This window comes from Aegilops tauschii, chromosome 2 (genome assembly GCF_002575655.3).
Source record: "Aegilops tauschii subsp. strangulata cultivar AL8/78 chromosome 2, Aet v6.0, whole genome shotgun sequence".
NCBI classification, from domain to species: domain Eukaryota; kingdom Viridiplantae; phylum Streptophyta; class Magnoliopsida; order Poales; family Poaceae; genus Aegilops; species Aegilops tauschii.
In genome coordinates, this window is record NC_053036.3 from 618,800,582 (window position 1) to 618,817,719 (window position 17,138).

A 17,138-nucleotide genomic window follows, 5' to 3' on the forward strand; every position below is an offset into this window, starting at 1 on the left:
GATACACCACAAAGAAACTAGCAACAAATTAGTTTTGCCCTTCAATGCTTAAAAAGAACATGGAAAAGCAATTACAAAACTATAGTAAGAATAAAAAGAACTTCCAAACTGCTATCTTCATAACCAACAAGAGAACAGAAATGTTCCACTTTCATGAAGTTGAGAATTTTAAAAATGTATAGAAAAGGCATAAATGGAGCATAGGATCCTGCGCAAAATATACAAAAATACAGAAAATCTATTTGGTAGCAGTCATGTGGCCCGAGGAAGCAACTAAGGAACCAATTGAACCAAAAACAATTTAAAGGGGAACCAACTAAGTAATGAAATCAAGAACAAATTATCACATCAAGATATGTTAACAATACATCAGTGAAATCTTCTCATAAGACGGCTATAAACACTGGGAGCGAGTCTTTCTAGTATAACAAACTGCAATATACTCTTAACCAGATTAAATCAAGGACCAACAACAAACAATAAAAGATCAAGAACAACTTATATGCTTCATATGCAATAAAGGTATGAGAGAGAAGAAATCTTTACATAAGACGGCTAAAAACACAGGAGCATAAATAAGCAACACCTTTAAATACAAATAAGAAGGGTTCAGGGTTCATTGCATAGTGGGCTCAGATCCGCCTTTGCTCGATCATATAACCTACCCCCGTCATCTCTTATCACCAGATCAATCTGTTCATACAGTGGAGCTGCCCTGGTTATCACTCAACAAGAATGACCATCCAAGGACAGAACAATAAGTATCATAGGATCAAAAAGGATTCTAGAGACAAGAGGGAGGATCCAACTTGATACCCACAGGTGCCTCGATTTCTCAAAGGCACACTTATTTCAGCCACGGTTAATCATCGTCGCCCTAGCAAGAATGGCCTCCGACCGGCTGGCTGCCCGCAGCGGCCACCCAGTTCTACAGGCGGTGGCACGAATGTTTCTACACCATTCATCACTATTCATTGTAGCAGTAACCGGATTCAGTCCGACGGCCGAGGTCATCCGAAGGAGAGATCGCACGACTGAGAACACATCAAGAAGCTGATCCAGCGGCAGGAAGGCTCCGAGGAGGCTGGGTTCCTCCCGCTATGCTTTTTGCAAAGGTTGCGGCAGTGCCACACTGCCACTGATTGATTCCTCACATCGCTGGGTCACCAGCAATGTAATTCTAGAGTAAGAAACTGAAGCTACTATTCATTATAGCAGTGATTCGGGCTTGATCCGATGGCCAAAGTCATCTGAGGGCGATATCCTACGGTCCAGAATGCATCAAAAGAAGGATCCAACGACCAGGAATCCCGAGCTGCGAGGAACCAGCGACCGACCAAACCAAGGGCTGCATTTATACACACACCCACACTCTTGCACGACAAGCGGGTGGGTGAGAGGGGGAGAGGTGGTGAGAAGTGGAGGTACCAGATCGAAACATGGAGGAAACCAAGTGGAGACGGCGGCTTAGACCTACGGCTTGGCGTCGCCGAAACCCGCGGCCGGAAGACACGATGGTCGCCCGACACACGGTCCCCAGAGGCCCGGCCACCGCATCCGCCGGCGCCGACACCATGGTGGCTGCCCGAACACGGGCCTCCAAGCCGTCGGCATCACGGCGCGGCGCCGGCGGGAGGGCTGGCCCCGTGATGCGGAGGGGCCCGACGCTGGGAGCACGCGTCTGCGCCAATTGTTAAGCATTTGTAAATAACTAAATATAGTAAAGCACAAAATGACTTGGCAAAAACAATAAACACAACAAAAAGAGAGATGCAAGGCAGCGATAATTAGTTGTCATTTTGTTCTTTGAAACTATACATATCTGTAATGTTCTTTTGAAACTATACATATATGTACCAGTTGACCATGACTACACAAATCTACATGACAACATGTTTTCGAAACATATCCTAAAGGGAAAATGGACTGCATGAAAGAAACAGGCCCAATCATCCATGGATAGCAGAATTGTACAACATGTTAAACTACAGTAAAATGGAATGTGTAAGTTATATCGCAATCCAGAATGCATCAAAAGAAGGATCAAAGCATAATATAGTAATAGTGGTCTAGCATAAAGCAACAATTTAGGGGCAAGCATAATATACATATGATTCAGTACAAAGTAGAACATATATAGTAATAGTGGTTCTTTACAAAGGGCAAGCGCGTGTATTTTTTGGTTTGATTTGCACTGTGCTAACGAAAATAATATCACAAGCTTCTTTAGTTAATACAGATGAATATGAACCCCCAGGAAGATAAAAACTGAAGTAGCATACTACTGTTTCTGAAGCATTTGACTATATATATACATGAAGTGCTTTTGAATAGAATACGAATTTCCATCATCCTAAAGGGAAAGTAAATATAGAAACACAATCGTTTATGTTCTAGGCACTGTTACATATCAAAGAAAGAGGCAAAAACAGGCAGAGCACAAACAATTTTATAGTGGAGAACTGGACATACAACTGGATGGCTTCCCGAGGTTCAAAATGTTCACATGTTATATATTACCCATTTTACCTCTAGTATATATACAACTCAAGACAGGATAGAAGTTCGGTACGCAAGAATTAACCTGAGTTTGTTTGTTCGAAGGGCTTCTTCCCTATGGAAGCCTCACATTCTAACCACCAACCAAGGTCCCTTGCAGCAATTGCAGAGCTTGCTCAGCAGAAGGCCTAAATATCCAGTGACAGGAGTAATTTAGAAGGAAGTACTTCAAAAATACGAGCACAAGAAAGAACTATTTTTTTACCTGTTAGCATACTGAACAAAGCCACATCTCTTCCCAACAGGGACTTTGACATGGACGACTTCCCCATATGGAGTGAACACTTGCTTGAAGGCATCTTCAGTGACATTGGAGTCAAAGGCCTCCAACAAATATCTGAGACCAAAGAAACAAATATGTTCAACACACTGAAAATCAATTGGTGTAATACAGAAAAGTAGAACTAAGAACGCACGGTGGTATTGTTACGATCATTGTCAGACCGAACTCCTTGAGTATTTATTTATATTTGGTATTGGTACTGTAAATGAAAGCAAAAAAGAGTGAAGGAAATACGTTGTAAGACTTAAATAACAAGGGGTAAATAAACATGAGTGCATGTCATGCAAGAGACACAAAATTCAAATGATATACTTTTAAAGCAGTACAAAAGATAAATAAATAGATATATAGCATGTGACTAAACACTGAAGCAGTCCATAATAAGATAGATAAATAAATAGCATGCGACTAAAGCAGTGCATAAGATAGATAAATAAATAAATACTCCCTCTGTAAAGGTATTACTCCCTCTGTAAATTAATATAAGATCGTTTAGATCACTATCTTATATTTCTTTACAGAGGGAGTAGTACCAAAGGTATTACTATCAAAGGTGGCAATCATGGCCATTATCAAGATTCTACTATATTTTCTACATTATCAAGTGGGATACGTCCAAGTTCATCGCATTGTAGAAGCGCATGTCTATGGTATTTTAGCATTATTCAAAATGTTTGAATACGGAAACTGTAAAAATTGATAGTAACCCAATCTTGTACATGTTAGCAATACAAAAAATGTACAAAATGATAGTAACCCAATCTTGTACATGTTGGCAAAACCAAAAAAGCAATTAACTTACTAAGCTCCATCAATCTAATGACCACACAATATTCCTGGGTACACTATTGTTAAAAGGACTTTATCATTCTCTACTGTACATGTCCTTTAAAATGTATAGAAAAGACATATATGGAGCATAAGATCCTGAGCAAAATATATAAAAATACAGAAAATCTATTCGGTGGCACCCATGTGGCCCGAGAAAGTAACTAAGGAACCACATAAAAAACAACCTAGGTTGTGAATGCTCAAAAGCTTGCAGTAAAACCTGCTCTGAATAAAGCATATAGCAACGACGACTATAAGATAAAACACAAGAAATGCACAAGTGAGATTGAAAACTAACAGTTTGTCTCATTGATTTTGTATGGTGGGACAAAAATCACCCCAACTTGTACAGTCTATTGTTGCTTCAAACATAACAAATGTTCCTCTTATTTATTTGTCACCACACATAAATACAAACTTGAGTTATTCTGTTCAGGCATACAACCAAAACAAGCTGAAAATACTGCAGATTCAAAAGCACAAGTAAAGCCTACAAGCTGAAACTATTGCAGATTCAAAAAGCACATCCCATATTTAATTTCAAACTGAGCATAGATATGAACATGAACTATTTTTATTTTATCTAAAGATGTGATTAGGATAGATCTATGGTTAGGATAAGCCTAACATAGCTAGATTTACATGCCTGAGACACCATAGATTTTCTATTGAAGCATATAGTCAGGATAATCTCAAATAAGTAGGACATATAGGCCTACTGCAGATTCAAAATCACATTTTATATTTTATCTCTTACATGGATGTTGTCCACACAGGGAGAGAGAGAATGCAGCGAGGAGAAGGAAGAAAAGGGGCGCAGTTCCCCGGCTACTCACCGGCGCGGCCGGTTGCCGGAGGGAGGTTGTAGCCAGAACGCCGCTTCCTACACCGCACATCCACGCCGCCACGTCGGAGTTGCACCTTGCACCATCCCGCCGACGAGTACGAATGCCACATGCACTGAAGCGGACAAGGAGGTGAGGAGGTGATGTATAGCACATCCAGGAGCACCAAGGGGCGGAGATGACCGGGGCAATGAGCAGGTGGCCGTTGAAGGCGAGGCCCACCTCCACCACCGAAACCCTAGCAAGGTACATCGATGGGGCAACCACAGGAGGCGAGGAAAAGTAGACCGACGAGGTGAAGCTAGTAGAGCTCGTCGAGGAGCAGCCATGTGTGTGTTGGGCGGCGCCGCAGCTCACCGGAGCGGCCGGAATCGGCCGGCGATCGAGGCAACGACAGTGGGGATCGAGCGAGAGAAGTACGAGAGAGGAAAATAGTTGGGCAAGCGAGAGAGTTTCGTGAGTGCGTTAGGCACACCCCCTCCCCTCATCCAACCACGCACAGGGGCAAAAGGTGGAAAGATGAAAATACCCTCGGCGGGGCTACGAAATCACAGGCGGTGGCACAAGATCATTTACTGCTGGAGCGCGACGACGGGGCACACAAGACACCATGCCAGCCACGGTAACCGACAGGCGCGGCCCACCAGGAATCGACCCCAGCAAAGTAATTCTGGAGTAAACAAAACCAGTAAGAAATATCAGATGGGGGCTACTATTCATTGTAGCAGTGATCCGGCTTGATCCAACAGCCGAGATCTCTCCCGAGCAAAATCGTACGGTTCAGAACACGTCAAAAGAAGGATCCGATGGCCAGGAGCACCGAGCGGCGAGGAGGCTGGGTGGCTCCTGCTATGCTTATTTCTGGATTACGTTGAGGACTTGTACTTCTGGTCAACTAAGAGCAACTCCAATGGGGCGACCCATTTCGTCCACGGCCGTCCATTTGGGTCGGCGCGGACAGAAAAGTCGGCCCAACGCGCCGACCCAAATGGACGCGGGTCCGCTTTCGTCCGCCTGCCGACCCATTCCCGGCCCATTTTTGAGCCGGATTTGCACGGCGCGGACACAAGACGGACGCGCGCTCGCTCGCCCTCTTCCCTCACCGGGCCCGCTGGTCGGTGGCACATTGGCCTCTCCACATCAAACAGCACACCCTCGCCCGCCTGCTTCGTCGCCGACGCCGCCGGCCATTTTTCCGATAAAAATGGATATATAGATAGTTCTAGCGTACACGGATAAAAGAAAAGACCAACTACTCGTCACTTTCCGACTCCGACTCGGTAATGTCCTCCTTCGACGTCTGAATGTAGGCGTCAGCATGCTGCTCGTCTTCGAAGTCCCAACCCGACGTTTCTCGTAGCTTCAGTTTCAATTGAGCGGCCTGCTTCCGCGAACGCTTGTCCTCCCGATAGGCGGCTCGCTCCGTCCTCCTCGCGTCCCTTTCCGTCCTCCTTTGCTTGTAGAACTGGCACTCGTCAACGATGTCCTGCGGGAAGCGTTCGCGCCACACCACCATGGCTTCCACGTCCATCTCGGCGCGGTGGACACGACGATCCTCGTTGGTGAAAAGCCGCGGGAGAGGTGCGAGATCCTGCGCCCGCTAGCTCGACACGTCAGGAAAATTCATATCCCGACAAGGCCTCAGGAGGCGCCACGCCGCCGCGTCGTGCGCGCGGGCCGCCTCCTCTGCGGGTGTCGAAGGTGCCGAGGATGAGGCGTTTCTCGCCAAACCAGATCTCGGAGGAGAAGGTGCCGGAGCGGCGCTCGCGGACTCCGTGAAAATCCGAAGCGCCCAGGCGGCGCATCGACATGGTGACGCAGAGGCGGCGAGGCTAGTGAGAAGGGGCGAGACGAGTGGGCGGCGGACATAGTGTGGAGGGAGCGCCTTCTTATAACGAGCGCCGGCCGCGGCGCGCGCGCGAACCTTTCCCGTGCGCTGGAGCGCCAAAACCAGCGCGCACTAGGCCGCTTTCCCCCCGCGCGCTGGAGCGCCAAAACCAGGGCGACGGCATGGCCGCTGGCATGATCTAAAGTGTGATTGGTCATGAAATGGGTCGATCTGTTGGGCGCACTGCCGACCCAAATTTAAAAAGGGCGGACGGCGGACGGGCGGCCGACCCAAACGGGCAAAAAGCAAACAAAAACGCCATCTGTTTGGGTCGGCCCATTGGAGTTGCTCTAATAGATCTGGATCTTTTTGTTTTTTTTTAATATAAAGCTTGCCATACTGAATTAAGAAGTTCCTGTCTACTGTCTACAGTCTAGACTAGAGGAAGGATCCAACGGCAGATTCATCTCCCCACTCCCGAGCTCCGAGTGGCCACCCCTCTCCAGTCACGATCCAGATTCCAGACTCGTCAGCCGCCTCCAGGGCCCCTCGCCGGCGGCCAGGCCCACTGGTCCTCGTCGACGGAGGTGCGCTGCTGTTCCCGCGCTTTCCTCTCGGGCGCCGGGGCTCGGGGCCTCCTCTTCGTTGCGGTTGCTGAGTGCGTTCGGCGGCGGCGGCGGTGACCGGTTCCCCGAGAGATTGGCTGGTGCGCGCGCGCGCCGAGCGTCGCAGGTTACTCCACTCGAGCGCGGTGCGCCTCATCAGGGGACGCACGCACTGTCGGCCTCTCCAGAGCCAGAGATCCGTGGCACCTGGCGCGCCGAGCTCCGCTGGAGACGGCCAGCAATGTCAACCGCCCGCCTGTCCTCCACCTTCACCTCCTCCTTCAAGGCTCCTTCACGGAAACCACGAGCCCCCCGCCTCGCCGCCTTGGCTGCCGCCACGGAGCGCGTCCGCGCCGGAACGCTAAGTCGGCAGGACGCGCACCACCTGTTCGACGAATTGCTGAGCCAAGCCGCGACAGTCCCAGTACGCACGCTCAACAATTTTCTTGCCGCCCTCGCCCGTGCTCCGCCCTCAGCTGCCTGTGGCGATGGCCCTGCCCTTGCCGTCACCCTCTTCAACCGCATGTCCCGAGGCGCTGGTGCACGGGTGGTGTCGCCCACGCTCTGTACCTATTCCATCCTCATGGACTGCTGCTGCCGCGCAGGCCGCCCGGACTTGGTGGTTGCCTTCTTCGGCCACCTCCTCAGGTTGGGGCTGCGCTTGGAGGTCATCTCCTTCAGCAATCTCCTCAAGGGGCTCTGCCAGGCCAAGCGTACAAATGAGGCGGTGGACTTGCTGCTCCACCGGACACCTGAACTGGACTGTGTGCCTAATGTCTTCTCGTACAGCATCGTAATCAACGGCTGTTTTAAAGAAGGTGAAGTAGACAAAGCGTGCAATCTCTTCCATGGGATGATCCAACTGGGAGTTCAACCTAATGTGGTCATCTACACCTCAATTATCGATGCACTAAGCAAGTGCGGAGCCATGGACAAGGCAGAAGTGGTCTTTCGGCAAATGGTTGATAAAGGTATTGGACCCGATGTCATGACATGCACTAGTCTGATCCATGGATATTCCATTTCGGGTAGGTGGAAGGCGGCAGTAAGGGTATTCAAAGAGATGATAAGTCTTGGTGTTGTACCAAATGCTGTCATGTGGAACTCATTTATGGATTCACTTTGCAAGCATAGAAGGACAAAGGAAGCTAGAGTTATTTTTGACTCCATGGCTGCAAAGGGCCAGAAACCAGATACTGTCTCCTACTCTATTATGCTTAACGGGTATGTGAAAGAAGGATGCTTTGATGATATGACCGGTCTCTTCAATTCGATGCTACAGAACGGTGTTGTACCTAACCACCATATTTTCAACATACTGATCAATGCATATGCTAAACGTGGACTGATGGATGAGGCTATGCACATGTTCGAAGTAATGAGGCAACAAGGAGTAAACCCAGATGTAGTTGACTATCTAGTAGTAATAGATTCACTTTGCAAAATGGGTAGGATGGATGCTGCTCTGGACAAATTTAATCAGATGGTCAATCAAGGAGTTTCACCTAACATAGTTGTTTACCGATGCCTGGTTCTGGGTTCTTGCTCTCATGGTGATTTTGTGAAAGCCAAGGAATTGATTTCTGAAGCAGTTAATAGAGGTCTGTGTTCGAACAGTGCGTTCTTCTATCCTGTAATAAACGACCTGTGCAAAGAAGGAAAGGTGAAGGAGGCACAGGATATGTTTGACTTCATTGTAGGTATTGGTCAGCAGCCTGATGTGATTATGTACACTTCACTGATGGATGGATATTGCCTTGTTGGCAAGGTGGAGGAAGCACTGAGAGTACTTGATGCTATGAAGTCTGCTGGCCTCCAACCTGATGCTATTACGTATGGTATACTTCTTAATGGCTACTGTAAAATTGGAAGGATCACTGATGGATTGAGTCTTTTCATGGAAATGTCACTCAGCGGGGTGAAGCCCACTACTATTATGTACAACATTATACTTGATGGGCTGTTTTGCTCTGGGAGAACAGTTTCTGCAAAGGAAAAATTTGATACGATGATTGAAAGTGGCATACCAGTGGGCATTGACACATACAACATAGTTCTTAGTGGACTTTGTAAAAACAATTGCACTGATGAAGCAATAGAGCTATTCAAGAAATTACGTGCTATGAACGTGAAGATTGATGTCATAACTCTCAATACCATGATTTCTGCAATGTTTAAAACTAGGAGAATTGAAGAAGCCAAGGATTTGTTTGCTACTATATCAGCCATTGGGTTAGTGCCTTCTGTTGTAACTTACATTTTAATGATAACGAATTTCATTAAAGAAGGGCTGCTAGCAGAGGCTGATGATATGTTTTTAGCAATGGAGAAGGCTGGATGTGCTCCCAACTCCAGTTTGCTAAATCAAGTGGTCAGAGTGTTGCTGGAAAAAGGTGCAGCTGTACAGGCTGCAACTTATCTGGCTAAAATTGATGCAAAACATCTGTCACTTGAAGCTTCAACGGTTTCGTTAATAATATCTCTCTTCTCAAGGAAAGGGGAACTATGGGAGCATGTAAAATTGCTTCCGGTAAAGTACCAGCCTCCTGAGATGTTCGACTGACAATTGATACATTATTACTTGGAACTTCGTACAAAAAAGCAAGGTGGTATTCACTCATAGCTGACAGAATGACATTGCCCCCGCCTGCCATTTTTGAAAATGCAGATAATTCATCCATTCTGTTGTTGCCTGATGTTTGATGTCACGTTCTAAATTAAAATAACAAGTCTGTGGCCTGAGGATCATATGAGTTTCCCTTTATTTTGTGATGAAGAAGGCGTAACTCTGATCTGGAAAGTTTGGATATGTCACACATTTAGGCCTATTCAGAGTATCCAAATTTGTGACAAAGTACTTGGCTGCCTGCCTCTGGGAATACCGAAACTCGCTGTTTACACATTTATGCAATATGAAGTCTTTACTCTTTACCAAGGACAAGGAGTGCAACACAAACACGATATAGAATAGTTTGTTTTAACAACTGTGATATCTTTCAGTAATGCCTCTCATAACAGTAGTGCTATTTTTTATTTTTGGGAAAGTGTTAAGTGCGCTGTATTCATCGGGTGCAGACTGGTAAACATAATTGAACTGTGTTGTCATCTAAAATCTACTCCGTCCGTCCCATAATGTAAGATGTTTTTTGACACTACACTAATGTAAAAAATCGTCTTACATTATGGGACGGAGGGAGTAGTTGCCAGCGCCAGTGCACTTTAGTTAGCAATCTGATGTTACTGCAAGGCTATTAAGCATGTTTTGTGCTACTTCCAGCAACTGCTGACTGTAAAAATACATTGCAATCTCTCCAGTAGGAAATATTTACCTTAATTCATTGTCTATGTTATTTTCTCTGCTCCAGGATCAGTTTACTGTACCGCCGTTGTGATTCTCATCCCAGAAACACTTACCATGGTGCATTCGATGTCGTTGTGCAATTATTGTGAAACCAAAGTTTAGACAAAAACTTCTGCAGTCTGGAGGTGACTACCTGGCGGCTGGCGTGACAAGCCGAAAGAGGCGGTGCTGCAACTGGTGAACGCAGAAGTGTGGAAATTTTCAGGACGAAATATGTTGAAATGTGGGCTGTGCAAAAAATACAAATCTGGTGCTTTTTAACACATGATACTATTCATCCTCTCAGACTATGAATATGTCTTTTTTGTACAGGTTGCGTTTTAACGTATTTCATCCTGAGATTTTACACATGTACGCCTCACATCCTTGTTTACTTGTATAATTTCTTTCAGATTTTTTTGAAACCAAAATTTCCGAATTTTGATTTTTTCAAAATTTCAGCCTCTATGAAGGCCGAGAGCCAAAACGCCATTCTGAACGATGCCTTATTTTCCTGCATCGCACTTATAATCTGAGACTATAAAACGAGCCATTGAACGTCTCTTCATCTTTCATCGAGCAACCTTTGAAATGGTCACTACTCTATTCGTACCCTAATATTTTTAGTTTCTATGAGTTTTCCTTGGTCTGGCCAAGGCATTAGGCCAAGGAAAATGAAGAATGTGAGTTTGCCCCTGGGGTGAGAGTCATGTGGTGTTGCCTTGCAACGTGAAGGAGGTGACAAATTTTTCTGATTGGTTGGGCATAAAGTTTTTTATGTGCGCCAATTATGAGCATGATTCACCCATAGCTATTCCGCCATACGACAAGCCTCCGATATGTTTTAACAATGATGAATACACATATCGTTGGTGTTCTTGTTGATTTCTTTATTATCGTTGGATTGACACGGAGATGCCAGATTGAATGGTGATTGAGATTCGTGAAAGAGGACGTCGTGCATGGGAAAGTCTGTACGCGAAAGAGCAACGGGAAAAGGCAGCGGCAGAGGAAAATGCAGAGCAAGTGGGGGAGTTAAAAGAATACGGGGCAGAGCAAAAGCTTTTCTTTGAGGATCTACTGAAGAAAAATCGGGAAGATGGACTTCGCATGGAAGAGGAGGAAAGACATTGCAAGGATGCTCATGAGGCGGAGAGGCAGAGAAAAAAAATGCTTTGGTTACTTCAAAATTGATAGGTTCTTACTAAATTATATGTTGATCTAACAGTGTAAACACCATTTTTGGAGTAAGTTCAAGATGGAAAATCATCTCATCAGGGCCGGTCCTGAGATTTTTGGGGCCCGGGGCGAGACAACACGGAGGGGCCCTAAAGCCACATAAACATACTGATATTTTTGTTTCTATTTCAACCACAAATAAATATTTGGCAGACTATAAATTATGGTGCCTTGTCTTCTTGACTATAAAAAACAGGGGTCATAAACATTCACAGTAAAAGTTGATCTGGCCTACTAATTTTTAGGTGAATTAGTAGCACTTTCATGCCTACTAATTTTTTTTGTCTTCCTACAGTTTTCACTAGTTGTCCTTGACAACTAAAGCTAACACTATTTAAAAAAATTACTCCTTGGAATTGGCAGTAGAAAGACTGTTTTTTGCAGGGAATCAGTAGAGCACTTGTATCTGCTCTAAAAAAAATGCCAACAACTCATGTGGGACTCGATCAACTCATATGCATGTTTTTCCCCATTATCAGATGGATTCTTTCTAGATAGCATCTTGCTAAATGAATAACAATCTTGCTAATCAGCACACAACATATGATACAAGAAATTAAGAGTACTGCTAATTAAATAAAAGTGCTAAGAAAGGCATGGAACAAGGTACCCGAATGGCTAGATAATTCGAAATCGCAAGATTTTGCTGCTGCGTCACGAACAAAAGTCCAAGTTTCTCTTTTCTAATCCCAATCAATATAAGAAATTGAAGTGTGAGAAAGAGATATGTACGAGAGAATAATCTTCAGGAAACAAACGAACAATCTAACAACAAAGAAAGAGAAAATTTGCGGTTAAGAGAAGATTGATGGGAATCTGGAAACCGCATTACCTTCTTCCACTAATGATGCCCAGCAGCCGAAAATTACTAGTACTATTAGAATGCACGTGCGTTGCCACGGGCTTCTGAACTATTTTGCGAAAGTTATATAAAGATATTGCATGTTAAATTTCACAGGTTGAGACAATATAACACAATCACAATTGCATAATAATAGAAGTCCACTTCACTTGTAATGTATGATAACAAAATGGCAAATTGACAATGTATACATATAAAGTGACGATCCAACTAAAAATCTATTACAAATTATTGAGATGTACTTGATGCGGTTAAATTCTCGCACAATATCAGGAAAGTTGTCTTTAGCTTCATTCGCACGATATTTGAGCAAGTATAATAAAAACTACTTCCTCAACTCATCATACCCATTCCGCAAAAGCAATATATGTAGTTAGCACGAATACTTCACGTAAAAGGTCTAAAAACTTATGTAACAGACAATACTCACTGCACAAACCGACTTCACCATGTCTTTATCATTCCACGAGAGCATAAAATGAAAAATAAAATAGCAAGACAAATCCTTGCAATTTCCTAAATTGTTATTAAATTAAATATGATGATAACAAAAATAAATGTTTATATTATGAATTTATTACCCGTCTACGCTCGTTGGAATACCATTAGGAAATGAATGTTGCCATTTTGATATATCGGAATTCCATCCTGGTTACTTTATTTTGAATGCTTTTTTGAATTCCCTCGTGAAACTTTTTAATTTCACTAAGTGCCTCCAAATTTCAAGCTCTGACGACTGTGTTGTATGAATAGGTTCCAGAATAGATACAAGACGTGCCTCTTTTTCGGTGACGTACAAGATGTATGGGCTGATGAATGCACATGGAAGATAAATCTACAAGTGGTAGCTAGTAGAACGCCCGTGCATTGCTACGGGCTACAATGCATATAAAAGAATCGCTCAAATAATTAAGATCATCTTCAAGGTCGAAACTCATTTCTTCCTCATACGTTCGAGTTTGGGCCCAGCAGGCTCTCCAAATTCGACCGTCTGGACAGTCCGAGCACCCCAAAATCTAGCGCAAATTTGGTGGACAAATGTGGTTGTCCGGACTATCCGTCATATTATCTTGAACACGCGATCCCAACTCAAAAAACCCATCCCATGACGAATTATTATCTTTTCCTATCGGACCTCCCTCTCCCACTCGGTTTTCCCTCATAGCAGGACATTTCTCCATCCTGGACTTTATTTCGAATGCTTTTTTGAATTCCCTCGTGAAACTTTTTAATTTCACTAAGTGCCTCCAAATTTCAAGCTCTGACGACTGTGTTGTATGAATAGGTTCCAGAATAGATACACGACGTGCCTCTTTTTCGGTGACGTACAAGATGTATGGGCTGATGAATGCATATGGAAGATAAATCTACAAGTGGTAGCTAGTAGAACGCCTGTGCGTTGCTACGGGCTACAATGCATATAAAAGAATCGCTCAAATAATTAAGATGATCTTTAAGGTCGAAACTCATTTCTTCCTCATACGTTCGAGTTAGGGCCCAACAGGCTCTCCAAATTTGACCGTCTGAACAGTCCGAGCACCCCAAAATCTAGCGCATATTTGGGGGACAAATGTGGTTGTCCGAACTATCCGTCATATTATCTTGAACACGCGAGCCCAACTCAAAAACCCCATCCCATGATGAATTATTCTCTTTTCCTATCGGATCTCCCTCTCCCACTCTGTTTTCCCTCATAGCGGGACATTTCTCATTGGAGCCCTCTCCTTTAAAACCGGATGGCGCCCACCTCACCTTCGTCATGGCGTCCTCTCTCCTTCAAACTGTAGTTCCTCACGTACCGCCAAGGAGGAGTCCTCCCCCAACCGCCTTGCTCTCCGCACTGATCCCCTCCCCACATGTTTGTGCTAATCCGCCACCACCATCAAGTGCAAGCGGGAGGAGGCGTGTGCCGCCCATGATGCCCATCGAGCCCAGAAGGCTCCGATGTCTCCTAAGTCATTGCCACATTGTAACATACAGTTGAATACCATGCATTACCACAAAACAAAAATATGATGTCCGTTGTTGGGCATGCAACTGATACTCCACCGTGAACATATGAAGGCAGTATAGTTCAAGCTTCATATGTTCTAATTTTCAAGCTTCATATGTTCCTATCATGTGTGTGTGCTTTTTACCACGGGCACGTAACATACAAATTAGAACATATGAAGCATAAGCTACATTGCCTTCATTGGCATGCATGGTATTGGTTCCATATTATTTGTGAATGTGATGTTTGCCTTACGACCTATCTGTAGGTATGCTCCTATCTTGTGTGCGTGCTTTTTATGTCTGAATTGACCTGCAATCTCTACTATCTAAAAAATAAGTAGCATTCCTTTTCCTGTCGATTGGGGCCATAAATATCAAGATAATATTGAACTGACATGGTAGAGAAAAGGGTTTGCGGCAGGAACCCGCAAGAGTAGCCAAAATCAAGATTCGGAGAAATTTTTGTTGAAGTGGTAGTCGGTAGGTAACTAACCACGTGATATCGGCGAAGCAAGACGGTAGGGGCATTATGGGTTTTTGTAGAGGAAAAGAAAATCGGTGGGGGTGGGGATCGATGTGATGATGTCTTTGTTCAATGGATGGGAACCAAACAACCTACATACTCCCATTAGATGGCATAATTTAATCGGACCAATATCTGCATAGTTGAAGATAAGTTAGATTGGATAAGAAAGAAAGGTGACGCAGAGATTCAATCACTAATCGTTACCCTACAAAGAGAAGTAACTTATCAACTAATACATGGCAGAACGTACATTGTGCCCAATATCAACAAAGCAAGCTCCTTTTGTTTCACCAAAACGAGTGCCCTACAGCCGCAATATCACAAACGAGAGGCAAGGAGCTAACAAAAATTAATCTACACAAACGCACGGTAAGGATCCCTCTCGGCACACACCCTCAAATCAGCGCAATCCCGATCAAGATGGAGACGGATTAGCGAGACCGAGTAGCGTGTGTAACGTGGTGCTGGGGCTGCAAGAGCGACATCATGGAGGCTGGTTCGGCAGAGGACAATGTGTAGTGCTGCTTCCCCGCCACCCTCCGCTTCTTCTTTGCGGATAGTATCGCCCTTGCACTCCTCCCCATCGGAGGCTCCGTCCACCACTGTAGGACTGCGTGGCCTGCAATTCTCAGAATCACTTCCATACGGAATATCATTTGTCTCGTAAGAAAGCAAGAGCTTAAAATTTCCCCAGGTATTTATATTCTCAACAGCCTCAAAACCACTTACTCTATTGTGAGACACGCTTGATGATACAACACTTTTCTCATCTTTATGTCCATTTATGGAATTCCCAGATGATTAAATTGTCGCTTCGGTTGCTAGATTTAAGTGGTCTACCAGGTGAACATCGAAAAAATATGTCCCCTTTCTTTGAACTGTGAGAAGGTAATCACACATCAAACAACAATACATCGTAAGCTAGGGTGGAATTGAATTTAAGTAAACCCACTTGTACGATATGCCAACACATGCCTATTCTTTTTTACGAGAATGTGAGGCTTCAGTGGACACTTACCTTAATTGAGTTCCCAAAAAGTTTGTAATTATCTGACGCAACCTTCAAGGATCGCCCAACAGGATTCTGGGAACTCCTTCAGATACATATACAAAGAAATTAGGACACCAACCAATGACTTAACTAAGCAATTAGGAGTACACAGAAATTCCTAGAAAATGCCCTAGTCAGCGAGTCGAAAATTAACCTCGGAAGTGAGGTTGGAGGGAGGAAATGGGTCGGTAGGTGAAGACACAATCCCAGATATGGTCATACTCGGATAAAATATCAATCCTCAACATGTACTAAGTAATCATGCATGCACTTGTACTTGGCCGACCAGGACACATATCTGCGAGATCCTAGATGAAGAACAAATTTAAAAAAAACACAACCTAAGATTTCCCATGCGTTGCAATGGTGGTGGATACATGACTAAAACATGTCATGGAAGTGAAAGCGGGCTACCGTAACAAAAAAATCCTAACTGGACCATAGTAATTAGCAATTGACACCCAATTATCAGATTACAAGAACACCATGCGACCAATGAATCATGCCAAATTGGTTTGAAGAATATGCACTGGGCTGAACTTGATGGAACAGGGACACGACTTTACCTTGCGGTTGCCCTCATTGGGAGCGGTGGCCCTCCTCAACTGCAAGTTACCGCAAAAAAAATTACATGTCAGTAGATGCATTTTGTTCCCCGAATCAGCAGGTGGATTTTGCTTCCCTTTTTTGAATTTACAAACGTTGCTACATGTGTAAGTACAATCCTAAGCTTGAATTTTATTTCTTCAGTTTGGCAGGAAACACCCAAAAGGAATTTTTACTGAACTGTGTGAACACAAGATGGGAAAATGAAGGGAACACAAAGTATACGTTCTATATTAGATAGATAGATCAAGTAATGCAGCCAGTAGCTAGTGCGCCTTACTAATTCAGTATCAGTGAGGTTTATGGTATGTTACTAAACAAAAACTTCTAGATTGTTTCTATTTTCCCTAGTGCATAATTAAATCTAAAAGGACATTCCCTACTCACAACAATCACTATTAGGGTCACATTGCCACATTAATGCTTCTGAGCCTGGAAATAATAATACGAAATTAGTGTTTCACACAGAGAGGGGAGAATAAGATAGGAACATATCTTGTACTTTCTTTTACCGGAAGAACATCTCTAGTATTGCCACAGAAGAGGATAAAAATAGTTAACATTTAGT

General features: G+C 44.2%; 1 protein-coding gene and 1 long non-coding RNA gene across 2 annotated transcripts; one reads left to right on the forward strand and one right to left on the reverse strand.

Moving 5' to 3' along the window:
• Positions 1–2,600: 2,600 nt before the first annotated feature.
• On the reverse strand, positions 2,601–2,850 carry LOC141042119 (uncharacterized). Its single transcript, XR_012203940.1, has 2 exons — positions 2,765–2,850; positions 2,601–2,687 (listed from the first exon to the last, which is right to left on the reverse strand). It is a non-coding gene; the product is annotated as an uncharacterized lncRNA (long non-coding RNA).
• A 3,868-nt stretch (positions 2,851–6,718) lies between these two features.
• LOC109748109 (uncharacterized) lies at positions 6,719–10,282 on the forward strand. Its single transcript, XM_020307156.3, has 2 exons — positions 6,719–9,183; positions 9,273–10,282. The coding sequence occupies exons 1-2, from the start codon at positions 7,193–7,195 to the stop codon at positions 9,376–9,378; spliced, it is 2,097 nt and encodes a 698-aa protein (XP_020162745.2). The 5' UTR covers positions 6,719–7,192; the 3' UTR covers positions 9,379–10,282.
• The last annotated feature ends 6,856 nt before the right edge of the window (positions 10,283–17,138 follow it).

What these genes read in the sequence shown, in the direction of transcription:
- LOC109748109 (XM_020307156.3), top strand. Translation starts at nt 7,193, where the DNA reads ATGTCAACCGCCCGCCTGTCCTCCACCTTCACCTCCTCCTTCAAGGCT. An exon ending in GCTACTATATCAGCCATTGG is followed by an intron (nt 9,184 to 9,272) that starts GTTAGTGCCTTC and finishes ATATGTTTTTAG; the next exon opens with CAATGGAGAAGGCTGGATGT.